Source organism: Heterocephalus glaber, unplaced genomic scaffold (assembly GCF_053883595.1).
Source record: "Heterocephalus glaber isolate CG9 unplaced genomic scaffold, H.glaber_assembly_v1.0 deba00001538, whole genome shotgun sequence".
In the NCBI taxonomy this organism is placed as follows: Eukaryota; Metazoa; Chordata; class Mammalia; order Rodentia; family Bathyergidae; genus Heterocephalus; species Heterocephalus glaber.
Genome location: NW_028258333.1, coordinates 36,391,727 through 36,418,190, shown reverse-complemented (window position 1 = coordinate 36,418,190; position 26,464 = coordinate 36,391,727). Strand labels below are relative to the sequence as shown.

The 26,464-nt window shown below is 42.7% G+C and overlaps 1 protein-coding gene and 1 pseudogene across 1 annotated transcript in view; one reads left to right on the top strand and one right to left on the bottom strand.

The window, feature by feature from the left end:
• Window positions 1-1,224: 1,224 nt before the first annotated feature.
• Window positions 1,225-2,175, bottom strand: LOC147824560 (lipopolysaccharide-induced tumor necrosis factor-alpha factor homolog pseudogene; annotated as a pseudogene).
• Window positions 2,176-17,204: 15,029 nt separating this feature from the next.
• LOC101697849 (chondroitin sulfate proteoglycan 4-like) overlaps window positions 17,205-26,464 on the top strand; it is a 63,838-nt gene continuing 54,578 nt past the window's right edge. Inside the window, exon 1 of the mRNA XM_087189374.1 lies at window positions 17,205-17,373. Within this exon, the coding sequence (XP_087045500.1) occupies window positions 17,304-17,373 (70 nt within the window). The 5' untranslated portion in view covers window positions 17,205-17,303. The remainder of the gene's footprint in view (window positions 17,374-26,464) is intronic.

The following is a 26,464-nucleotide window of genomic DNA, read 5'->3' as shown; positions in this document are numbered from 1 at the left end:
TCAGAATTTTTAGGTCTTCTTCCTTCAACTTCGGTAATTCATATGTATCTAGGAATCTGTCCATTTCTTCTGTGTTGTTCATCTTATTGGTGTATAGGTTCTGGAAGTACATATTGATGATCCTCTGGATTTCTGCCGGGTCTGTTGTAATTTCACCCTTTTCATTCTTAATTGCATGGATTTGGGGCCTTTTCTTTCCTTTTTCTGATAAGGTTGCCTAAGGGTTTGTCAATTTTGTTGATTCTTTTGAAGAACCAACTCTCAGCTTCATTGATTTTTTGTATCGTTCTCTTAGTCTCCATTGCATTGATTTCTCCTCTGATCTTTATAATTTCGTCCCTTGTATGAGCTCTGGGGTTGTCCTGTTCTGCTTTTTCTAGAAGCTTGAGGTTCAGCATCAGGTTGTTTAATTGGGCTTGTTCTGTTTTCCTAATATGCGTATTCACTGCTATGAATTTCCCTCATAAGACTGCTTTCATTGTGTCCCATAGATTCCAATATGTTGTATTGTTATTGTCATTTAATTGAAGGAAGTGTCTGATTTCTTCTTTAATTTCCTCTGTGACCCATTGGTTATTCAGAAGTGTGTTGTTCAATTTCCACGTGTTTATGAAAATTTTTTTTTTCAATGAAAAACTTATCCATTTATTTTTGTTTAAAAAAGGAAAAAGGGAGCCAGGCAGAGTGATAAGCATGTGAAATCCCAGCTACTCAGGAGGCCAAGGCAGAGGAGATCCTTTGAGTCCAGGAATTCAAGGCCAGTCTGGGCAATACAAGACCCCCTCCCAAACTAGGCAAAAACACAGTGTGCATTAATAAATGGGAAAATGATCCCCATCATATGGTTACAGAAAACAAGTCTATAAAACCCTCCTTCCCAAATTAGGTTCAAATGTGTTTAAGACCAAAAGGAGGTCAGGAAAGCTGTTAATACTATTAACCATTAAAAAAAAAATCCTTTCATATAAAGTGGAGCTGAGGATCTGAAGGAAACAAGGAAAGGCAGAACAATGATAAAACCCGGCCCTAATTTTCTTTGATTTTGCATTTATGGCCTCATGGATCTATGTCTGATGAGTGTTAATAGCCCTTCCTTGCCCTTGAAAGAACATTAAGAAATTAAAGTGAGTTTGAGTGCCAAAAAAGTTTGCAATTACAGAATCTAAGAAGCAAACCTATAAAGTCTCTAAGGCAAGATTTTTGTCATGGGGCGGGAAGAGAAGGATAGGATGACAGGTGCTACAGGCTGGTTCAGCCAAGGGCCAGGCACAACAGTCTCAAAAATAAGGCAAACTGTGGCTTCTTAGTTTGAGACCAACAGAAGGGCCCACTGAGGCCGGAAGGCAAATCGCTGGAAGATATCAGAGGGGGCGGCGTCACAGTCATGGTGGCTTTGGGGCCGTGGGTCGGCAGGAAACCCTTGAACCCACACTCAAGGTCCATGTCTCTGCATCTCCTGTGCATCTCTCCAATCAGCAATTTCTGGGGTTAGGAGGTTTGTTACTTTTGCGATATTTTCCCCCCAAAAGAAGACATGAAGGTGGAGAGATGGGACCGTCGGAGCTGAGCCTGTCCCAGGGGTGGGCTGGGTGAGATTCAGGGAACTTCCTGCAGCTCGCAGCTCCCTCCAGGCCTGGCCATGTTCTACAAGCGCTTGTAGGTGCCCAGGAGGGCTTTGCAGTTGGGACAGTAGTGGTCCACGTCCTGCAGGGCATCCACGCAGAAGGGGATGAAGCAGCAGCCCAAGATGCACCCCAGGAGGCACAGGCTCCCGCAGGACAGCCAGGTGAGGGCACCAGCATTGTAGGACAGCCTAGTCACGATCATCTTGTTGCAGGAAGGACAGTACATCTGGATGGGGCGGTCAAAAAAGGACACAGGCTGCTGCACGAAGACCGTCTGTACTGTTGTGTTGGCACTGGGGTTGAGGACGGGCATTGGTTGGGTGTAATACAAAGGAGGGTTCACGCCTTTCCCATCCGGGCCTTTCATGAGCCCCGTGGTCGGTCCCGGACCCGGGGCTGGAGGCGTCGGCATGTAATTGGTAACTCTCACCGTCTCTTCATAGGATGGGGGCGCAGTGGGCACCGAGGAAGGCCCGGGAGCCGCCTGGTAAGGTCCTGGAACCGACATTTTACCGCGCCCGCACTGCCTGTCTCGCCCGGAGGTCTTCGCTGCGCTCTGTTTATGAAATTTTTTGAGTTTCTTTTGCTATGGATCTCCAATTTCATCGCACTATGGTCTGATAATATACAGGGGATAACTTCAATTCCTTTGCACTTACTTAAACATGTTCTGTGTGTGAGTACGTGGTCTATTTTGGAGAATGACCCATGTGCAGCTGAGAAGAATGTGTATTCTGATTTTGTGGGATGGAACACTCTGTAAACATCAGTTAAGTTTATTTGTTCAAGAGTTCGATTGAGTTCTAGTATTTCATTACTTACTTTTAGTCTAGTTGATCTATCTATTTGTGACAGTGGGGTGTTGAGGTCCCCTACTACAATTGTATTAGTGCATATATGACTTTTCATGTCCGTTAGTATTTGTTTTATATAGTTGGGTGCACTAGTGTTTGGTGCATAGATATTTATGATTGTCATCTCTTCCTCTTGGATTCTTCCCTTTACAAGGATGTAGTGTCCTTCTTCATCTCTCTTAATCAGTGTTGGTTTGAAATCCACTTGCTCTGCAAAGAGGATAGCTACTCCTGTTTCTTTTTTGGGTTCCCGTCACATGGAGTATTGTTTTCCACCCTTTACCTTTCAGTCTATGAGTTTCCTTTCGAATGAAGTGTTTTCCTTGTATGCAGAATATTGTTGGATTTTGCTTCTTGACCCATTCTGCCAGTTTATTTCTTTTGATTGGTGAATTGAGACCATTAACATTGATGGTTATAACTGAAACATATTGACTTGTCATTGCCATGACCTTTTCTTTTTGTTGGATTTTCCCCCTTTCCATTTAATTTCTTGTCATGCCAGATGGGTTCATTCTGCTTTGCTTCCTGGGGTTGTGATCCTCAATGTCTGTTCCTAGGCTATTGTGTAAAATCCTTTGGAGTGCTGGTTTGGTATTCACGAAGTTCCTAAGGTGCTCTTTGTCATGAAAGTATCTTATTTCTCCATCCATTTTGAAAGCTAGTTTTGCAGGGTACATCAATCTGGGTTGGAGGCTGTTTTCTTTTAGGGCTTGGAATATGTCACTCCAAGCTCTTCTTGCCTTGATGGTTTGTGTTGCGAAGTCTGCTGTGATTCTGATGGGCTTTCCTTTGTATGTGATTTGTTTCTTTTCTCTGAGTGCTTGTAGAACTTTGTTCTTCTGTTGAGTTTCTGGAATCTTAACAATTATATGCCTATGTATAGATTTTTTTTGATCAAGGCTATTTGGAGTCCTATATGCCTCACTTATCTGTATGTCAAGCTCTTTTCCCCTGCTTGGGAAGTTTTCTGCCATTATTTCTGTGAAGAGATTTTTCATGTCATCTCCACTCTCTCCTGTTTCTTCATTGAGCCCAATCAGTCTTATGTTATTCTTCTTTGCATCATCTAGCAGCTGCTGGATTGATTTCTCATATTCCCTTATAATTTGGAAGCAATTTTTCTTTTCCTGGTCAGTAATTGCAATCTTATCTTCTCTATCTGAAATTCTGTCCTCACATTGGCTCATTCTGCTGTAGAGACTTTCAATGGAGTTTTTCATGTCCTGGAAATCTATTTGCATCTGTTTTACGGATTCCATTTGTTTCTTATGTTGGGATTCCATCATGTTCCTGAGCTCCTCTCTAGATTTATTAATCATGTCTTGCACTAGGGGCACAATTTCTCCTGTTATCTGAGAAATTATTTCTGATTTCATTTTTTTCAGATCCCCTTTTGTTGCCAGTTCAGTGGGTCCAGGTGGTTGAGTATCAGAGTGTTCCATCTCATTTCCCTTTGGGGTTGCTGTAGGTGATCTGGAAGTCTGGTTTTGAGACTTATTTAAGTGTTTTCTCATTTTGACTGGGAGGGGGGTGCTGTTGGCGCCTGCACGGATTACCTCCTCTGAGCTGGGAGAGGTGGGACAGGGGCCAGGAGCAGCATTATGGATGGTTTCCCAAAAGCCCTTTCCTCTGGGCTGGAAGCAGCGGTAAGGATGGTGGCTGGGAATCCCCTTCCTCTGGTCCAGGAACAGTGGGATGGCAGCTCAGAAGCCCCTACCTCTGGGCCAGAAGTGATGGGAGGGATGGTGGCCTGGAAGCCCCTTCTTCTGGGCCAGGAGCAGGGGGACAGAAGGTGGCCCAAAAGCCCTATCCTCTGGGCTGGGAGGAGTGGGAGTGATGGTGACCAGGAAGCCCCTTCCTCTGGACCAGGAGCAGTGGGATGGTGGCTCAGAGGCCCCTACCTCTGGGCCGGGAGCAGCAGGACTCAGTAGTGGTCTGGTGGTCTGGTGTCTTCTGCGTCTTTGTAGTGTGGAACCAGGTGGCTGTACAGAGGAGCGGGGGGGGGGCAGGGCGGGGGGGAGATGTCCAGTAGTTTTTTGCCGGGGTGCAGGCTGATTTGGCGTGTTCTGCGCAACTCGAGGGGATATACCTTTCATGTAAGAGATAGGTATGTGGCCAAGAAAGAGAGTAGTACCTCTTCTTCTAGCCAGACTGTGGGACTGAACTATGACTTTGGATGGAATTTGTCCCTTTTCCTGTTGTTCTGCATTCAAAAGTGAGGTTGTGAAGGGGATGTCTAACCCTATCCCTCTTAGAATGACTAGGGTATCAACTTACAACATGTACTGAAAAAGAGCCTAACATTTGCTGAAGGGCCAAGTGGATTTAGGTCAATTTGCAACAATGTAAGAAGCCTTCAGTGATAACTCTGGGGATGAGCTGAGTAAAAGATTTTGTTTAAAAGTCTCATTTGGGAAAACAAGCTTCCTGAGGAGGGATGCAGTTCATTCCTCCTATGTTCTGTGAAATGGCTGTCTGCTAAGTGATCCACCATCAGGAGGATCTCTTGACTCTTAAGAAAGATAACTGAGTGAGACTGAGGGCTGGGCACAGTTGTCTTTTGATTATTTCTTCATCAAAGAACAGTTTTCAAGCAGCTGGACATGCTAGCTGAATGCTTCATGTATGGGTAACTAAGGACTTTGATTTTAGAAAAACCCACCTGTTAGTTCTCATTCTCTTACAAGTAGAAAAGAAGGAAGAGGGGCCAGGGATTTAGTTCAGTGGTGCTGCTGCCTGCCTCACAAGCACAATGTCTTGGGTTCAATACCCAGTACCAAAAAAAAAAAAAAAGAAAAAGAAAAGGAAGAGAAGCAGGATATTCACTTCATCCCATAGGTTCTTGACTCAGAACTTATACTATTTTGTAAAAATAGAAAGTATCACTCAATTTCTAAATAGGAGGGAGAGATGATGAAGTTACAGGGCTAGAAAATGTGAGGAACCCAGGATACTTTATTGGTGTTATTCAGAATGTCCCCTTCCACAGTTTTTGCAACTGTTCCTGTAACAGTTTAGAAACTGTTCCGTTGCTATAAGGCACTTCTGTGTGGATTATTCTGATAGACATATCCTGGCATAATCTTGGCTGAAAGAAGTACCTTAGACCACTTTTTGTCTCCAGAGCTGGAAGAAATTCCACTGGCTCTGGTAATCTGCCTGTCTTTAACTTTCTTCTTTCATCTTAAGGCCTTGCTCCCAAATGCTCTGGAGAACAGTCATTGAAGTTGCCATCATTGATTTATTTTTCTCTGTGATGACTTCCACAGAATTCTTTCTTTAAAAGAAGTTTTTATTATAAGAAATTATAGACAAGAGAGGAATAAGAGGGTTCCCAGAGAAGCATTTTGGGATACTTTTATGTACACTTTATTAACTTCTAAATTTTCTCCAAGGTATCTGAATTCTGCTGTAAAAGGAGTGCTTGACATTCAAGTGTTATCCTATGAAATAAAATTATTTTTCATCAGATATTTGTTGCATACCTGCTATGTGTCAGCCAGTGTTCCAAACCCTGGGGATATGAATCAGAGTGAGGGTGATTTGGTTTAGAGCAACAAAACAGATGGAAAGAAACAGGTAATTTGGGCCATGTTTGGATGCACAGGTAGCATAATGATCTCATATCTAAAAATTTTGATTTCAAAGAAATTGCAAAAAGGAATAGTGACTACCAGTGACGGGGTAGAAATAGAGGGGAATATGTAAGGGGAGAGGTTGATTAACAGGAACAATGTTACTGTTTGACAGGAGGAATAAGTTCTGATGTTCTATGGCATAGTATGACAAACAAAATCAACAATAATCATTATTTATCTCAAAATAGAAGAATTTGAAGGTACTTATCATCAAGAAATGATAAAAGTTTAAAGTGATGGACATGATTATTGCACTGAGGTGATTAGTACATACACAAATTGGAACATTACACTGTACCTTTTAAATATGTATAAATATTATGTGTCAATAAAATACACTATAAGAAGTAAAGTAAGGGGAAGATGTAAATAGGATATATGAAAACACTAAGTCTTTTTATATAAGGGATTTGAGTATCATCAAATTTTGGAATCTATGAGGGGCCCTAGAACAATCCCCTGGAGATATGAGAGGATGACTGTACACACACAAACACACACACGTATGGATACTATATACTTAATTGTTCCAACTGGGACTACAAATAGTTATAACAGGACAAGAGGAATAAATTAGGACTGTCTTGGATGCACCTGTAGTAATGGTCAATCAACTCATAAACAATTTTGTATAACAGAGGGGAAGGAAGAAAACCCAAGGATAATTCCCACCCCCCCAGACTTGTATTATGCTCCTTACACTTAGGCATCCTTGCAACTCATTTCATAGAGAAAACAGAAGCTAAGTCCAATTTCTTGTACTCTGACCTGTTAATCTGTTGTCTGCCTAGATTAATCTTCCCTTCCACTTTAGGTCAGATAAAGCTCCTCTTACATCTGGACCCCATGCTGTCCTGTCTTTCTCCTCTCCTGGCCTCTGCTCTGCCCCACCACCCTACTCAGCCCCTCTTCTCCACTCCCATTCCTCTCTCTCTCTCTCTCTCTTTTCTCAAGCATGCTCTAATCCAAAGCATTCCTTTTCTGATCTTATGATCGATCATCTTACCCAACAATCTACCTTTCCTCCTACTCATCTAACCCAAACTCTTTGCAGTCACATCTGCACATGATGTCTACTCTTCTTTGTGTCCCATCCACTCTGGGCAGTATAATTTCTGTCTCCCACTGAGCTAGTAAAGCTACTTTCATCAAGGTTAGCTCTGTCCTTGAAATGACCATAGCCACTGTTGGTTTGTATCTCTTACCTGACCTTCCTTGAGGCCTTCAGCATTGTTGAACATTATTAACGGACACCTTTGGCTCCTCATCCCCACACACATACCTAGACCTCTATGTTCTCATGGTGGCTTTCTCAGGTTGCTCACTTGTCATCTTTTCTGTAGACAGTTATCACCACTGCTTTACAATGAATCCTCACGCGAAAATATGCAATACTTGGCTGTTTCTCCTTCCTGCAGAAGGCACCAGAGAGACACAGAATTATAAGCAGGTGGGCTGAAAAGGGACTGTGGGGCAGGGGGAGAAACGCCAGCGAGGCTCTTTATTTCTGACATAAAAATACTTAGAGATGGATCTGGAGGGACTGCATGGCCAAGGAGTTTCTTCAGGGTACTTTTCTGTTTAAGTCTCACCCAGTTATGGGGTGAAGTTCAGACTGAGTCATTTGCGTAAATTGCGTAAGGGAGAAGCAAAACAGCAGTAAATGGTTCTTTGGAAAGCAGAGTTCAACAATTTTAAATCAATTTTGAAGTTCCAAGATAGCCCAAAATAGTTTCCTGTGGCTTCTTCTATTTCTTTAACTGGGGTTACCAGAAGGCAGCTTTGTATTAGACATGCAAGTTCAGCAGAAATGTTTTTTCCCTAACAAGGCCTGGTGCCTGCTGGTATTATGTCTGAGCCCTGGGGCTGTCCAATGGGGAAGGGTAGTAGAGGCAAGCTCTGGTTTTCCAGTTGCTGAGAAGTTCACATATTAAGTGGCCATAAATTACCTTGGAGCTTTGGGACTCAGTATCTGGCTTTTGTGTGGGGCCTGACTTCTTATGAATCTTGTGGGTAGGTTTGTGGGGAGCAGTTTACCACTCAGATCTGGCTATGTGAGACTTTTTATTGCTTGGTGGGTGGCTTCGTATCACAGCCTGTGGTCTGATGAAGACTTGATTCTGAGCAAAGCCAAGAATGAGACAGGGCAGTTGGGAGCAGAGGATTCACCAGTCATGGGAAGGTTACAAAAATTCCCACTGTGGCTAATCAAGGGCCATCTCTGTGTATTCAGGGTTACTGAAGGGGCTCTGTAAAGGTTCATTCGTGATGGTCCAAGGGTTCAATGCATCACGGAATGTCAGAGCTGGGAGAGATCTCAGAGACTCATTACCAGAATTTCTCATTTTGTTGAATAAATCTTTTGAAATGCTGATGGTGGTTTGACCCCCATAATTGCATCGAGCTGTATTGTATGAAAATTGTTTATACTCCCGTAATGATAAGGTGTTTATCACTTACAGCAAAACAAGAGGTGATAACCAGATGAGACATGAAGTTTTTTAAAAAGTTAAATTTCTCAAATGTATGTATGACATAGCATCAACTTCCAATACTTTCCCAATCTTTTATTTATTCATGTCCAACTAACTTCTGTCAATGACCTTTTCAGTTACAGTTCTTGAGGAGTTACACAGTGGTCATTTCCAGGCTCATCTTGGTGATCATAATCACTCCTTAAAACTTTCTCCTTTTTGTACTTCAGAGGTCCTGCACTTTGCCGGTTCTCCTCCTCTCTCTGACTAGACACCAGCCTTCTAGTGAGTTTAGACCTCATGACCTAGTCCCTAGATAAGCTTGAATCAAAATTCAGAATGTTTCTAAATGCTACATCTTTGATCTGAGCTGTTGACTTAAAAAGTGGCAAAGAACAGGCCAGTTAGCCTTACCTAACTGTATTGTCCTATGCCCAGAAGATGCTGAAATACTATTTTCTTTTTTTTTGACACCAGGGATCGAACTCAGGTCTTTGGGCTTGAGAGGCAGGGAGCGGAACCATTGAGCTAGATCCCCGGCCCTGAAATACTAATTTGAGGTATTATTTTGTAGTTTTTCTCTTTGTGAGCACCCTTTCACTTATAATTTAATAGGTTATGATGTCTATGTCTGAAATGGTTTATAAATGGCTGTTTCCCCAAAGCCTCATGTGTTCCTAGGCAGGGCTTTGGAAAGCAATGGTATCATGATGGTGGTTTAGCTGACTTGTTGTTAGGAGGCAGGGTCTGGATGGAAGAGGAAGGTCACTGGAGGTATGACCTGGAAGAGCATATCTCCTCCCTCCCTTCCTTAATGCCATGAGGTGAGCAGCTTTCCTTTGCCCAGTCCCCTCCACCATGCAGCTCTGCCTTGGAGCAAACCAACTATGGACTGAAAACTCTACATATGATAAGCCACAATAGACCCCTCCTCTTTTAAGTTGCAAGTGTTAGGTATTTTATCCCAGTGGCGAGAAAAGTCAATAAGACAGCATCCTGAATTCCATTCCCATAAAACTTATACTTCATGGAACACAAAAGCTATAATGACTTGGGGGCTCTGTCTACGTTTTCCTGAGCTGAATCCATCTGTGAGACAGTAAACAAATGCAGCAGAGTGCAGAGAGGAGATCCAAAGAGATTATGGCAGTTGAAGGAGAACAGTGACTAAGGATAGAGGGAGGAGGATAGAATAAATAAGTGGGGGAATAGGAAATTCCCCAAGAGCTGATACTGAGGAAGTTGGCAAAAGCTTTACTGTCAGGTGGGCCTAGCCAAGGGTGGAGGATCTGCTTGGGTTAGTTCAGGGCTCCTCCATCATCAGCAGAGAGCACTCACCCTGGCTTGTGCTCTGAGAGGAAGCTCATTATTCCTTCTGTTGGTATCCAGTGAGGACTTACCTCTCACTGGGGTATCACCAGTGAGGCCATGAAGCAAGATCCTACCTAGCCTGGCCCCCAGTTTATTTTATCCATAACGAAAATTGTCTCTCGTAATTCTTAAAACACTCTTGAGCTCAAGAAAGGATGGAAGACAAAGGTGTTGCTGGTGGGGAAGAACATGCATGTGTGCTTGATGGGGATAAACTGAGCCAGTTTGAGAAGTTACGCACTGTCCTGACATCCAGAGATGCCACCCCCTCTTTTTTTTTTTTTTCCAGAACTCAGTTTTCTGTTATCTCTAGAGCAGAAAGTGCTTCCCAAGGAAGAGAGCACAGCTGGCGGTACCAGCCTTCACCTGGGCCCCCTTACCCCATCTTCATGGATCACAGTCCACCTCAAATATAAAAAGGGGCCCTTGTTCTCCTGTTCATTATTTATGGCTTTTAGTTCAAGGTGAGGTCTTCATTGGATCCCAAGCAAACAAGTATGATGCAGCAATATTTTTAAATGAAGTAAACCCCTACATCTCCCCCCACCCAGCTATTTCCTTTTCCCTTTAGTCTTTGCATGTCTTTGATCAGTGGTCTTCAAGGAAGGGCTATCTTGCTGTGCTAAAAGGCAACAGGAATAGTTAACAGGCTGCCTACCATCATGGATCATGCATAGTGTATAAATAATCCCATTTAACCCTTACAACATCCCTACAGGGAGAAGTGCTACACTATGCCTATTTTTTAGATGACAAAACTGGGACACAAAGAAAGGATAAACAATTTGCTTTGTCCAGCGGTGGAGCTGGGATTTGAAACTCTCTCCGTTTACATAATCAAGGCTATATTATTTAAGCTGCCTTCTTAAATAATGGGGTTATTGCCCAAACTTCTTTTCAGCTAGTCATTTCTATCCTACTTGCAGTTATTATTTAAACTTGACCTTGAGAGTTCTGTGGGCTCAGAAGGGAAAAGGGGGCTGCATGAGCTTAGGTTCCTGCAGAGTCAGACTGGCTCCAATACAGTAGTCATCTGATTTCCCAAGCTCTTTTCCCTGTATTAAATATGTCTCAGCTTCTACATTAAGTCTGGGTTCTCTTTTTCTGGATAGAATCTCCCATAAAATGTTTACCTTCCCACAACTCAGGAAAATTAGGAAATATTTACACTTTCCTAGTTGGAGAGCATCTCCCTTTTCTACTTAGAACAACTATCTTGAAATACTCTCTTTGGGCTGTGCAGAGATCTTCCTCTAGCCTGGATGTGGCTCCTCCCAGCATATGACTCAGTGACTCAGGTCACTAAGTTTAGATCAGACTAAGGGTCCATGTAGGTTTTGCAGGGTAACAAGGGAGCTCATGATTGCTGTAGTTGGCCCAGCAGAAATTGCACTGCTCTCCTCAGGAAAAAATCATAATACTCTCAAGTAATCCTTAGCTTTCCTTAGGCAGCTTTCTAGCATGCAGAGAGAATTTAATCATTGCAGCAAACTCTAAGACGTCTTCAATTGCCATTTTTTCCTCCTGTTAACTTTCCAGGAGATTGAAAGCACCCAGAGCCACTTTTTTAAAACTTATTTTTTGGTACTGGAGATCGAATTTGAGACCTTGTGCTTTCGAGGCAGGCGGCAGAACCACTGAGCTAAATCCCCAGCCCCAGAGCTACTTTTGGACACTGGATTTCTGAAACTAACAGTGACTTCTGAGAGTCCACCTCATTTTCACACATCAGTGCTCACTTAGGACACAGTCATCGCCTCGAAGAAATTGGCTCCAACTCAAACATTTGTCAGCCATTCTGGAAGTAGGGTAGGTTCCTTGAGAATTCTTAGCATTCCTTAGTCCCTTAATACAGCAAATACAAGTCCCACTCTGCCACTTAGATCTACATGAGCCATAATATTATTTTTCAGTAATGAACCTCATGACTTCATACCTCTTTCTGCTAAGTGTCTACAACTCATCCTGGTCTCTTCAATGTTGCCCCTTCTCACTATCCAGCAGGTCAAATCTGGGTTGGGAGACAGAATAGTCAGGGAGAAGTCACTGGTGTCACTGGTGGGCACTAAAGAAAGTCAGAGCCTCAAGGAAGCAGCCTAACCCCACATCTAGATTTTGGGCTGCAAAATCTCTCAGGAAAGAAAAAACATCTGTGTGGTTAGTGTTGACAGCCAGAGCTTTAACCTGCTTCACAGTTTCTGTGCCAGAAATGGCCTGAAAACATTCAAAGTGGCTTGGGAAAAATGGAAGGGGTTGTTGGCCAATAATTTAGGATGGGAATGAACCTGTCTCCATGGGGCCTGCATGGATAAAGAATGTCTCAGCAGGTGCCCGCATGAGGGTGAGAGTGTCTTGAAGTAAACAATTGGCTCACCCTTTCTCCAGTCCAATCTAATGTCTTACACTACTTAAGTTCCACAGAGCTTTAGGATGTGCAGAATTAAAATCCTTAGTCAACTGAGATGTAGTTTTCACAACCACAACCCATTGGGAGGTCAAAAATAGAAATCAACTTGAATTTTGGAAAAAGAAAGTCATGATTCATGAATGTTTGAATCTGTGGAGTTAGAGCTGTATACTAGCCCTGGTAAAGTATGAATTTATTAAAAGAACTCAGGAAAATTTCATGGAAACAAAGTTCAGGAAGTACACCTGGACTTCAAGAACAAGACAGGTAGCTGTAGAACCAGTACATAGCTAATGTCTTCTGCTCTGTCTCTTACAATTAATTTTTCTCTGGGGCCTGGTACCAGTGTCCGCTCAGTAAAGTCTGAGACTGTGGCAAGGGTGTTTCTCTGCTGATACATGATCTTTGTTCCTCCATAATTTGGGTGGAAAGGGTTTTTAGCTAGAATACGAGATGTCATTGTGAAGGTGTTATCTCCATTAACTTACTGGCCCTATGACTGCTGCCAAAGCACTACTCTGTTTATGCTTCTTGGTGGAAAATTTTGAAAAGAATCAGAATCATTTTTGACATTCTTGTTCCCAGGGTCATGTTCCTTAGGCCAGGAATCCACCTGGCCCAATCATGTGGAGTCAGCAGGTAAGGGGTTATGAAAATCTGACATGGCTGCTTATGTCAGTTCCACCATCAACAGGGTATAATTTGGAAAGTTCCTGAGAGTTTTGAGCTCAGAGGTTAAACTGAGTTCTAATTCAAATTTATTAAAATTACTTATGTACATGTCTTATCATAGTCTGTAAATCACAACTTCCTTGAAAGCAGGGCCTCTAATTGAATGCCTCAAGTTAGTATTTCAGCATCTTCTGGTCATAGGACAATACAGTTAGGTAAGGCTCTAATTGATCTTTCCTTGAAAGCAAGGGTTCTAATTGTTTGCACCATAACATCTTTCATGTGCCTTTGGTATTTGGAAGAGTTTAATGAATATTCGTTGAATTAATGCATATTTGTTCTGTGCCTTCTATACCTTTATTTCTGAGTGAACAGTATTTAGGCCAATATTTGAATAGAGGAACTCCTGTCACTGGTGCCGGTCAAAATGACTAAAGTGTAACCTTTATGTTGATGGATTTCTTGCCCAGATAATAGAGACTACATTTAATCTTGGAAGTATTTAAGTGATAAATTGGAGTAAGTGGTACTCTACAGGAAGATAATTCCTAGTCTTATCTTTTTGACTGTTTGAATGATTTTGCTAAATTAAAGGTCCAAGTTTATTAGCAATCACAGACTTGGCTTATGTAAAGAAATATAAACATTTCCAGTTTCTTTGTGTGTTAATTAAAAAGAGCTTTATTTAAATGGTAGAGCTGTCTCCAAACCAATGACTAGAACATAAAATGTTGAGCTTGAAGGAAGTTTATAGATCTTTTAATCTCCCTTTTATTTTATAAAGAAGGAAACCGAAGGAAGCAGATGCAGCATATGTGACTTATTATACATCTAATACCAGACCTACAGCTTTCATCCACCTGGTCTAGGGTTTTACAGTCTCAGGAAAATCAGCACTAGTAATGACAGAGATTACTAATATGGATAGCATGAGTAGTTTTTAGCAGTGTACACAGGTAGGTTGATGGTAAGTGCTTTATCTTAAAGGAAAGATAAAAGATGGCTCATTCTCAGGAGTGTGTGTCTAGTCAGGGTGCTTACAGGCTGGCAGAGGGCCTGGTTGGGCTGCCAGGTATAATGGTGCCCCAGTGAATCTTACCACAAGCCATGCACCATGTTCAATACTTAATTCTCATGAGTTTGATAAACCACACAACATACCTTATGGGATCAGCATGATTGTCTTCATTTTATAGACAGAGACAATTGGGGCACTTAAGCGATTTGTCCAAGGTCTCATACCATTGTCACTTACTAGTGTTTGAGCTAGGATTTTCACTAGGTCTTTCAAGAGACGAAGCTCATGACAGCCAGAGATGACATTTCAGTAGAGGCCACCTTGTGAGACCTCGGTGACAGTATAAGCCTCTTTGGGAATCTTGTTCTGTGTTTTCTGTGCTTTTAGATTTATGTAAATACCAGAGCTTTCCAGGAGAAATTTTTTATGCCTGGGTTAGCATGAGCTGAGCTAGCCTCTCAGCCCTTGGCAAACCTTATCACAAGCTGCATCTCCTATACACTTTGGTAGGACAGAGTCAGCCTGAGGTAAGGCCAAATTCTGTGCTTATCAACTTACATTCTAAATGTAAACTTTAGATTGCTAAAGCTGGAAGGAGTGGAGAGATGTGGTGTGATCACATTTTAAGAAGGCAGAAACAGAGGTCTAGGTTGTGTTTGGTTTAAGTTAAGTTGTAAATGGTGAGAACCATAGTGGCTAAGAGTAGCAGGTTTCAGATACACCTGGAATGCAAAGCCAGGGGCCAGGTTCTTAACTATGACACTGTGGATTCTAGAGCAGAATTTCCTACTAACTCCAATCTTATTAGGTTTTGTGACTGAGTATGCAGAAGAAAGACCCCCAGATACATTAATGACCAGGTTCCTGGCTGTGGGCAAGTAGACCTCAAACCTCTATGAGACCTATTAGAGCTCACTTTGGAGTTGTCCTGGCTCAGGGAGAAGAAGCCTGGATATTTATCCACCGACTTTCTTCCATCAGCTGCTCCTGTGGCCATTCACTCCTTATCTGTCTTGAACATACATGGGTCAAGCATGTCCTATACCCATGCAGAGAGTGCCATTGCTTGAAGGAAAAAGTCAACAGCATGTTAGTGCCTTGCAGATCTGAAGATAGTCTGTGTAGTTGACAGTCATGTTAAAGTTTGTCATTGGCCATAAAGTTTACCTGCTTCTCATCTCAGGGCTGGCAAATATATGGCCTGCTGAACACAAACCAGAGTTAGATATAAATCGCTCTTGGATTAAAGTTGAGAGGATTCTTTTGCAGGTATGGAAGCCAGATGGTTCTAGTTTAGGTTAAAATGAGACTTCACTGAGCACATAAGCAAACCCTAGCAAAGATTAGGACTCAGCAGGTCTCAGAGATGAATGGAGATAACAGATTCAGGCCTATGCTGCAAACCTTCTCTATGTCTGCTCTCTTTTTATTGTACAATAGCTTCTTTGAAAAGGCAGAGGGCTTGGCAATTTAGAGTTCTCCTGCTTCCCCTCCAGAGAGGAGCAGACCTTTTTCCATTGGAACTTTCCTGAGAGTTTACACAGAGGATGACTGGGCCTGAAAGTGGCTGGAAAGGTCATGAAAGCAACCCACTCCCATTTCCCACATACAGTGGGGACAGTAAGTAAAGAGCCCTTCGCCTAATCAAGGGGGGTGATGTTCCCAGGAGAATGGACAGGAGAATGGAGGGTGACTGGGTAGACAAAACACATCTCAGAAGTACAACAGTGGCCTCCCAGATGATCCACTGAAGAAAAGGTCAATTCTCTGCTTAAAAAGTACTTTATTGTAGAACTAAAAAGGGAAATGAAGTCATAAATTTTATTAGAAACAAAATACCATTAGCTTTGACTGTCTTGGCAGCATATGAATTGCCATTTTAACTAACACCAGTGTCACAGAGGAAACGCTGGGCTAGGAAAGCTGGTTTTAGAAGGTCCTGGGCTCCTCTTGTCAAACTATCTCTTCAGGTCCGACTTAAGTCATTTTTTACCTGACCTAGGTAGGTTTCTCCTCTTGATGATCTGTGATCATGACTGCCACTACACATTGACTCTTGGGCCTTGATTAATTTTTCTGATAAGTAGTTGCTCCAAACATGTAATGATCTAATTTAGGGACTGTTCTTTGAAAGAAACAAAACAAAACCTTTCTTGAGAAAGAATGATTAGGCAGCCTTCTCTCCTCCCATTTGCTTTCATTCAACACATATTTACAAATGTCTCTGCACCAGGCATACATTGGTAATAGATAAAGAGAAAAGCAACCCCTCCCTCCGGAAGCGCACCTTGACATTTGAATCAAGGCCAGGCTAGGATTCTTACCTCCAGCAGGAATCTTTTCCCTCCTACCAACTCCTCCAGCCACCCTCCCTATCCTCCATTTGTCACTTTTCTCTGTCTGTAAGACTGAACAACAGTTACTCCATCTTTGTAATAGGGCCTCAACTTTCTGCTTCTGTTACGGATCATCAGGTAGACATCGAGTTCCAGGGATGTGCTTGTTGTTGTGCCAGGAAGGTCTGTTGTGTGCGTAGTGTTCTGTCATGCTTGCCCACCTCCATATCTCAATATGTTATCTTAAGGACAATCTGTAAAAGATCTGTTTTATCTCTCTCCTCCGCTTTTGTATTTCTGCTTGCCAACTTCCCCTGAGACCCCCCTATAAAAACAGCTTGGGACTCTGAGCCAGTTGCCTCTCTAAGCTACTTTGCTTTGGGAGTGCTGTCTGGCCAGACTAATAAAGGTCTGTTTTACTTTCCAACTTGTCCGGTGTGTTCCTTCCCGGGTGTTCTTCGCTGCAGTCAGCTCCTCGGAGCCTTTGGTAAGGCCCTCGGTCTTACATGTCTCCCTCTCTCTGACAGACACACACACACACACACACACACACACACACTCCATTACAGATATGCAGCCGGGAGTCAGGAACTGTTTGCCCTTTTGGGGCTGCGCCCAAGCCCCCACACAAGCCACGTTTAATTTCATCTTGGGGTGGGGTGGGGTGGAGGGGGAGGCCGGGGTGGGGTGGGGTGGAGGGGGAGGCCGGCCCCCGGGGATCCAGCGCTGATGGGGAGCAACAGCTGCAGGTTGCAGCAGTCTCTCCCCGCCCAGGTCCGGCCCCCGTGATGTTGGGGGCGGCGCCCCTCGCCAGGCTTCGGGTCCCAGGCGGGGGGCGGGAAGGCGCCGGCGCAGGCAGGCAGCTCTGCCATCGTCCGGGAGCGAGCGCAGGTCACCGTGGCGGGATGCAGGTGCTCTGGGCCCGCCACCTTGTTCTGCTCGCCGCATGCCTGCGGCTCTGCGGGGCGCTGGGAGGTACGCGCCCCAACTTCCCTTTCCCGCCCCTTCCCCAACCTGCTGCGCGCATAGAGCCCTCGGAAGACGGTGGGGGAGCGGGGAGGGAAACGCGGGAAGCTTGCTCCTGGGCTCCGCGGACCCTGGGACGCGCTGCGTGGGCCTGGATCCTCTGCGACCTCGACTTTGACTCCTAGGCCTGGCATTCCGGAGCTGGGCGGCCAGGGGAGGAGACTGCTTAGCCTTGCGCAGTGGCTTCGGGGGCCCGTAGCAGAGAACTTCCAGCTGCCCGGCCCGCGCGGCCGGGCCCTGGGTCCCAGGCCAGTTCCTAGGGAGCCAAGTCCGGGCCTGTTCTCACCTCTGCTAGGTCAGCGGAGGACTTGGAGTGTTAAGCGGGCCTCCTGGTTGCACTTCGACTTGGAAGAGGGATCTCTTCCGTCTTCCTTGCTGGTCGTTTTAGATCTACCCCAATTTAGCCTTGATTAGAGTTACTCAGCTGCATGTGATCCTCACGTTTTTGGGGCCTTAAATTCATTGCTGAAATTCTTTGGTCACAGGCTGATTGTCCCCTGAGTCCCTCCGCAAAGAAGCTAAATATTTCTGTACTCAATAAGGTAGAAGTGCTTTACATTTCTAGTGCTTTTCAGACTAAAGATTACAAATGAGAAATATTTAGACTTTTTAACATGATTAAGCGTCTGTATTTGGGCCTTCCTGCCCTCCATGACTCTGAAATTGAATTCATAAATGAAATTGAACACACACACACACACACACACACACACACACACACAGAGAGAGAGAGAGAGAGAGAGAGAGAGAGAGAGAGAGAGAGAGAGAAAGAGAGAAAAAGAGAGAGAACACATTCTAAATGAAAGGTCTTATATCTCTGTACTATTTAGACTAAGTTTTGAAGACTTATTTATTTCATTTTAGGCATAGCCAAATAGTGTCATTGCTACCTTCTACTGCTTGATGGTTTCATTGCTTTAAGAGGGTCGTTCCAGCGATGCCCCCACACAATAGAAGACTTCTGACTCTTCTCTTGTTGAGGTGTGGAGGGGGCCAGTTCTGTTCCCATCTTTGCTCCTTCATCTTCTTCCTGGGTCTTTCTCTACTCTCCATAACATATCCTTTAACTTATGTGTTCACCCTTAGCTCTGACTGAATGGCAAATATTGTATATGAAAGTTTTAATGAAAATTTTACTTTGGGTGCTTGGGGAATATTTTCTTGAGCAGCCAGCCAGTGTGTGATCTGACTTTAGTTTTCTTTCTTTATCTTCTTGAGGGATTCAGAGTGTTCCCTTGCAGAATCTAATTACCTAAGGCTTACATGAACTTTGCACTCAGGCCTTGAAGGACACAGGATGATGTAACCTCAGTTTGGCAAGTCTTACACTGAACTACCTTTGTCTAGGAAAAAAGACACAATCTCAGTAAAAATATTTTTATCATGCATTATAGTATATTTCTGTTTGTAAATCAGTACTACTGTCGCTAGCCACTTTCTCAAGGTACTGCACACAGAGCACTAGATCTACATTATCAAAGCATGATAATTTATAATTTGACTATTTTCTTGTCAGATTTCATTAGTATATTACTTCTTTTGCCTTGTACAAGGGTGAAGGGCTTGCCCATAAAAAGGTATGCCAGCACCCCTCATTCCTTTGCACTACTGTTCTTTACGTTATTTGTATGTATATTTACCAATAGTTTGTTTGCAGTACCTTGTACTGTTTAAAGTACCTTATGTTAGTCTATTTGCCATAATAAAATACCTAGGGCTGGGTATTATTTAAAGAAAAGTTTATTTTGTTCATGGTTTTGGAGACTGAAAGTCCAAACAGCACAGTCCTGGCTTTGGTGAGGGCTTCATGACAGTTGGCATCACAGCAGGAGCTTGTGGGGAGAGTGAGCAATCACATTGTGAGAGAGTAAACCAGAGAGACTGGGGAGGGCCTGAACTTGTTCTTTTATAACAATTCTTTATCCAAAGAACTAACCAGGCCCCCCAGAGAAGTACCTTAATCTCTTCTAGGGGCAGTACCCTAAACCAGGGGTTCCCACTCCAGGCCACAGACCTATATGGATTAGTAACCTGTTAGGAACCAGGCCACACAGCAGGAGATGAGTTGTGGGGAGCAAAGGAAGCTCTGTCCGTATTTGCAGCTGTTCTCCATCACTCCTGTTACTGCCTGCACTCTACTTCCTATCAGATGGTGGGGGCATTAGATTCTCACAGGAGCATGAAGTCTGCTGTGAACTGCACATTCAAGGGATCTAAATTGTGTGTTCCTTATGAGAATCTGATCCTGAATCCATCCCATGACCCCCATCTATGGAAAAATTGTCTTCCATGGAATTGGTCCCCAGTGCCAAAAAGGTTGGGAACTGCTGCCCTAAACAGTCTAATCATCTCCCGTTAGACCCTACCACTTAAAGACCCTATTACCTCTTAACATTGCCGCACTGGGAACCAAGCTCCCAACAAACGAACCCTTGGGGGACAAACCACATCTAGACCATAACACACCTTATTCCATTGGTGAGAACTTGCTTAATTACAGTGAGATAATATAGTTGGGCCAGCACATCTGCATGTGGTGTGCCATTGAATTGGGGTGGAGGAAGAGAACCAAAACCAACCTTCTTCCTCTAGCTTTGGAAGACTGAGCAGGTGGTACACGTGCACATGCCAATCAAGACAGATGCCAATTGATCTGTAAATTAAAGACCAAAAAAAGTCAAATTCTCATTGTTTTTTTTGGTTGTTGTTAAATTCTTTTATTGGTACATTTTAGGTATACAACACAATTACATTTCTCATTGGGAACTTGTACCTTTACATAATGCATCTTGGTTCTTATTTTTGCCCCATTCCTAGCCCTCCCTTCACGCCCTCCACCCTTCCTTATTTACAAAGACTTTATTTCCATTTTTTCCATTTCTCATCATTTTTCCTTTCCCTTTCCTTTCCCCTGCCCCTCCCACTACCCCTACCCCTTTGGACCTTTTCTTCCTATTTTACATTATCGATTATTCATTCTAATCATTGGTACATTTTAGGTATACAATATAATGACATTCATCATTGGAAATTTGCACCTTTACATAATCTCTCTTGGTTCTTATTTTTCACCCTTGCCCAGGCCTCCCTTCAACCCCTCCATGCCACCCTATTTACAAAGATTTTGTTCCTATTTTTCCATTTTCTCATATTAATCCCATTCCCTTCTATCCTTTCCTCTATCCCTCCCACTTCCTTCCCCTTTGCCCCTTTTCTTCCTATTTCACATTACCTATTATACATTTGAGTCCTTATTTACACTTTCAGTTTCTCACACCAGAGAAACTATTCAGTATTTATACATGTGTGTCCTATTTATTTCACTTAAGAGTATCGCCTCAATGTGCATCCACTTAGCTATAAATGTCTCTAATTTCTCATTTTTGATAGCTGAGTAGTACTCCATTTTATAAAAAAACCACATTTTCTTTATCCAGTCTCCAATTGATTAGCTATCACAAACTGTGCTGCTATGAACATGGGCACACATATATCACTGTGGTATGATTCTTTTAATTCTTTGGGGAAGATCCCCAGCAGTGGAATAGCGCGGTCGAATGGGACTTCCAGTCCTAGTTCTTTGAGGTATCTCCATACTGATTTCCACAGTGCTTGCACCAGTCTACACTCCCACCAGCAGTGGAGCAGGGTTCCTCTTTCCCCACAGCCCCTCCAGCATTTGTTATTGGTTGATTTCATGATAGTAGCCATTCTTTATGGAGTGAGGGGGAATCTCAGCATTGCTTTCATTTGCATCTCTTGAATGTTGTTGAACATTCAACATTCAGTGATGTTGAACATTTTTTCATGTATTTATTTGCTATTTCTACTTCTTTGTCTGAGAAATGTCTGTTCATTTCAGATGCCCATTTTTCGATTGGGTCTTTAAATTTGAGAGGTCTGATCTTTTTAAGTTCTTTATATATTTGAGATAGTAGACCTTTGTCTGAGGAAAAGCAGGTGAAGATTTTTTTCCTACATTGTGGGTTGTCTCTTCACACTGCTGGTGGTTTCTCTTGCTGTGCAGAAGCTTTTTAATAAGAAGAGATCCCATTTGTTGATTGTTTGTGCTAGTTCACGGGCAACTGAGGCTTTGTTCATAAAATCTTTTCCTACACTGATGTCTTCAAGAGTTCTACCTAATCTCTGTTCCAACTGGTTCAGAGTTTCTATTTTAATATTTAGATCATTAATCCATTTAGATTTTAATTTAGTGCATGGTGAGAGATATAGGTCTAGTTTTAATCTTTGGCAAGTTGAAGCCCAATTTTTCCAGCACCATTTATTAAAGAGGCTATCTTTCCTCCAGTGAGGGTGTTTGGCTCCTTTATCGAAGATGAGATGGCTGAGTGTATCTGGCATTGTTTCTGCATCTTCTAATGTGTTCCACTGGTCCTCAAGTCTGTTTCTTTGCCAGTACCACGCTGTTTTTATCACAGTAGCTTTGTAGTAGAGTTGCAGGTTGGGGATTGTGATACCCCTGCCATGTCTCTGTTACCTAGAATTGCTTTTGCTATTCTGGGTCTGTTCTTGTTTCAAATGAATTTTTGGATTATTTTCTCAAGGTCCTTGAAGTATGCTGGTGGGATCTCAATTGGAATTGCATTAAATCTATAGAGCAGTTTTGGAAGTATGGCCATTTTCACTCTATTAATCCTTCCTACCCAGGAGCAGGGGATGTCTGTCCATTTTCTGATATCATCTTCAATCTCTCTTTTCAGAGTGCCATAGTTTTCAGAGAAGAGGTCTTTGATTTCTTTCATTAGGTTGATTCCTAGGTATTTCAGTTTTTTGGATGCTATTGTGAAAGGAATGATTTGGCCTATTTCTCTCTCAGTGAGTCTGTCATTGGTGTAGAGGAAAGCTATTGATTTTTGTGTGTTGACCTTGTAACCATCTACTTGACTGAATTTGGTTATTCAGTCTAGAAGGCTTTTGGTGGAGTTCTTGGGGTCTTCTATATAGAGTATCATGTCATCTGCAAATAATGACAATTTGACTTCTTCATTTTCTATCTTTATCCCTTTTGTTTCTTTCTCTTGTCTAATTGCCGTGGCTAATGTTTCCAGAACTATATTGAAGAAGAGTGGTGATAGTGGACATCCTTGTCTTGTTCCTGATTTTAGTGTGAAGGATTTCAGGTTTTGACCATTTAGTATGATATTGGCTATTTTCATAGATGGCTTTTATCAGTTTGAGGTAGAGACCATCTATTCCAATTTTTTGCAGGGTTTTTATCCTAAATGCATGTTGGATTTTGTCAAATGCTTTTTCTGCATCTATGGAGATAATCATATGGTTTTTGTCCTTGGCTCTATTGATATAGTGTATTACATTGATTGATTTGCATATGTTGAACAATCCCTGCATCCCTGGGATGAATCCCACTTGATCAGGTTGTATGATGTTCTTGATGATCTTCTGCATTCTATTTGCCAGTATCTTATTAAGGATTTTTGCATCTGTGTTCATTAATGAGATTGGCCTATACTTCTCCTTTTCGGTTGGGTCTTTCTCTGCTTTGGGGATCAAGGTGATGCTTGCTTCCAGGAATGAATTTGGGAGTATGGGTTCCCTTTCAAGTTCATTGCAGAGTTTCAACAGTAGTGGCAGCAGTTCCTCTCTAAATGTCTTGTAGAATTCAGCAGTGAGGCCATCAGGGCCCAGGCTTTTCTCAGTTGATAAGTTTTTAATTACATTTTCAATTTCATTGGTTGATATTGGGTTGTTTAGAATTTTTAGGTCTTCTTCGTTCAACTTTGGTAATTCATATGTATCTAGGAATCTGTCCATTTCTTCTCTGTTTTCCATCTTATTGGCGTATAGGTTCTGGAAGTAGGTATTGATGATCTTCTGGATTTCTGCTGGGTCTGTTGTAATTTCACCCTTTTCATTCTTAATTGCATGGATTTTGGCCTTTCTTTCCTTTTTCTGATAAGGTTGGCTAAGGGTTTGTCAATTTTGTTGATTCTTTCGAAGAACCAACTCTTGGCTTCATTCATTTTTTTGTATGGTTCTCTTAGTTTCCATTGCACTGATTTCTCCTCTGATCTTTATAATTTCCTCCCTTGTATGAGCTCTGGGGTTGTCCTGCTCTTCTTTTTCTAGAAGCTTGAGGTTCAGCATCAGGTTGTTTAATTGGGCTCATTCTGTTTTCCTAATATGCCTATTCACTGCTATGAATTTCCCTCATAAGACTGCTTTCATTGTGTCCCATAGATTCCAATATGTTGTATTGTCATTGTCATTTAACTGAAGGAACTGTCTGATTTCTTCTTTAATTTCCTCTGTGACCCATTGGTTATTCAGAAATGTGTTGTTCAATTTCCACATGTTTATGAAATTTTTTTAGTTTCTTTTGCTATGGATCTCCAATTTCATCACACTATGGTCTGATTATACAGGGGATAACTTCAATTCCTTTGCACTTCCTTAAACATGTTCTGTGTGTGAGTATGTGGTCTATTTTGGAGAATGACCCATGTGCAGCTGAAAAGAATGTGTATTCTGATTTTGTGGGGTGGAACACTCTGTAAACATCTGTTAAGTTCATTTATTCAAGAGTTTGATTGAGTTCTAGTATTTCGTTACTTATTTTTTGTCTATCTATTGTGATCTGTATTGATCTATCTATTTGTGACAGTGGGTATTGAAGTCCCCTACTACAATTGTATTAGTGCATATATGACTTTTCATGTCCTTTAGTATTTGTTTTATACAGTTGGGCGCACTAGTGTTGTGTGCATAAATATTTATGATTGTCATCTCTTCCTCTTGTATTCTTCCCTTTACAAAGATGTAGTGTCCTTCTTCATCTCTCTTAATCAGTGTTGGTTTGAAATCTGCTTGATCTGCAAAGAGCATAGCTATTCCTGCCTTTTTTTGGGTCCCTGTCACATGGAGTATTGTTTTCCACCCTTTACCTTTCAGTCTATGAGTTTCCTTTTGAATTAAGTGTGTTTCTTGTATGCAGAATATTGTTGGATTTTGCTTCTTGACCCATTCTGCCAGTCTATTTCTTTTGATTGGTGAATTGAGACCATTAGCGTTGATGGTTATAACTGAAACATATTGACTTGTCATTTCCATGACTTTTTCTTTTTGTTGGGTTCTCCTCCTTTACATTTAATTTCTTGTCATGCCAGATGGGTTCATTCTGCTTTGCTTCCTGGGGTTGTGATCCTAAATGTCTGTTCCTAGGCTATTGTGTAAAATCTTTTGGAGTGCTGGTGTGGTATTCACAAAGTTCTTAAGGTGGTCTTTGTCGTGAAAGTATCTTATTTCTCCATCGATTTTGAAAGATAGTTTTGCAGGGTACATCAATCTGGGTTGGAGGCTGTTTTCTTTTAGGGCTTGGAATATGTCACTCCAAGCTCTTCTTGCCTTGATGGTTTGTGTTGTGAAGTCTGCTGTGATTCTGTTGGGTTTTCCTTTGTATGTGATTTGTTTCTTTTCTCTAACTGCTTGTAGAACTTTGTTCTTCTGTTGAGTTTCTGGAATCTTAACAATTATATGCCTATGTGTAGATATTTTTTGATCAAGGCTATTTGGAGTCCTATATGCCTCACTTATCTGTATGTCAAGTTCTTTTCCCCTGCTTGGGAAGTTTTCTGCCATTACTTCCATGAAGAGTTTTTTTATGTCATCTCCACTCTCTCCTGTTTCTTCATTGACTCCAATCAGTCTTATGTTATTCTTCTTTGCATCATCTAGAAGTTGCTGGATTGATTTCTCATATTCCCTTATAATTTGGAAGCAATTTTTCTTTTCCTGGTCACTAATTTGCAATCTTATCTTTTATATCTGAAATTCTGTCCTCACATTGGCTCATTCTGCTGTGTAGACTTTCAATGGAGTTTTTCATGTCCTGGAAATCTATTTGCATCTGTTTTATGGTTTCCATTTGTTTCCTGTGTTGGATTCCACTATGTTCCTGAGCTCCTCTCTAGATTTATTAATCATGTCTTGCACTAGGAGCACAATCTCTCCTGTTATCTGAGAAATTATTTCTGATTTCATTTTTTCCAGATCCCCTTTTGTTGCCAGTTCAGTGGGTCCAGGTAGTTGAGTACCAGAGTGTTCTATCTCATTTCCCTTTGGGGTTGCTGTAGGTGATCTGGAAGTCTGGTTTTGAGACTTATTTACATGTTTTCTCATTTTGACTGGGGTGGCAGGGGGTTGCTGTTGGCGCCCATGAGGATCACGTCCTCTGAGCTGGGATAGGTGGGACGGGGCCGGGAGTAGCAGTAGGGATGGTGGCTCAGAAGCCCCTTCCTCTGGGCCGGGAGCAGTGTGACAGAAGGCGGCCCAAAAGCCCTTTCCCCTGGGCTGGGGGCAATGGGAGGAATGGTGGCCAGGAAGCCCCTTCCTCTGGACTAGGAGCAGTAGGATTGCGGCTCCGAAGCCCCTACCTCTGGGCTGGGAGCGGCGGGAGGGATGTGGCCTGGAAGCCCCTTCCTCTGGCCTGGGAGCAGTGGGAGGGATGGTGGCCAGGAAGCCTCTTCCTCTGGGCTGGGGGCAGCGGGAGGGATGGTGGCCAGGAAGCCCCTTCTTCTGGACCAGGAGCAGTGGGATGGTGGCTGAGAAGCCCCTACCTCTGTGCCGGGAGCAGCAGGACCCAGTACCATGATCTGGTGGTCCGGTGTCTTCTGCGTCTTTGTAGTGTGGAACCAGGTGGCTGCCTATCTGCGGTGGGCTGATTTGGCATTCTCTCATTGTTATTTTCAGATGACAACAGTCTGAGAAGTCCTAGTATTTTTATTCTTTTTCCACCGTAAATATGTCGGCAGCCACCTTACCATTTGTGCCTCAAAATTATAGTGTCCAAATCCAAATGCTTTCAGGAGCCAGTAAGTCATAGTGAGCCATACAGCTGCTGGTGTGGCAGGAGGTGACCCAAGGAGGTCCACCTCCCAAAGAGGTGGAAACCTTGAGATTGAAGCATCCACAACTCATGCATGGCTGCTATGCTGTGAAGTTGACCATCTGATTCTTCTAGGGAAGCCAAAAAGTCCAGATTTTTATTTAAAATCTCCTGGCC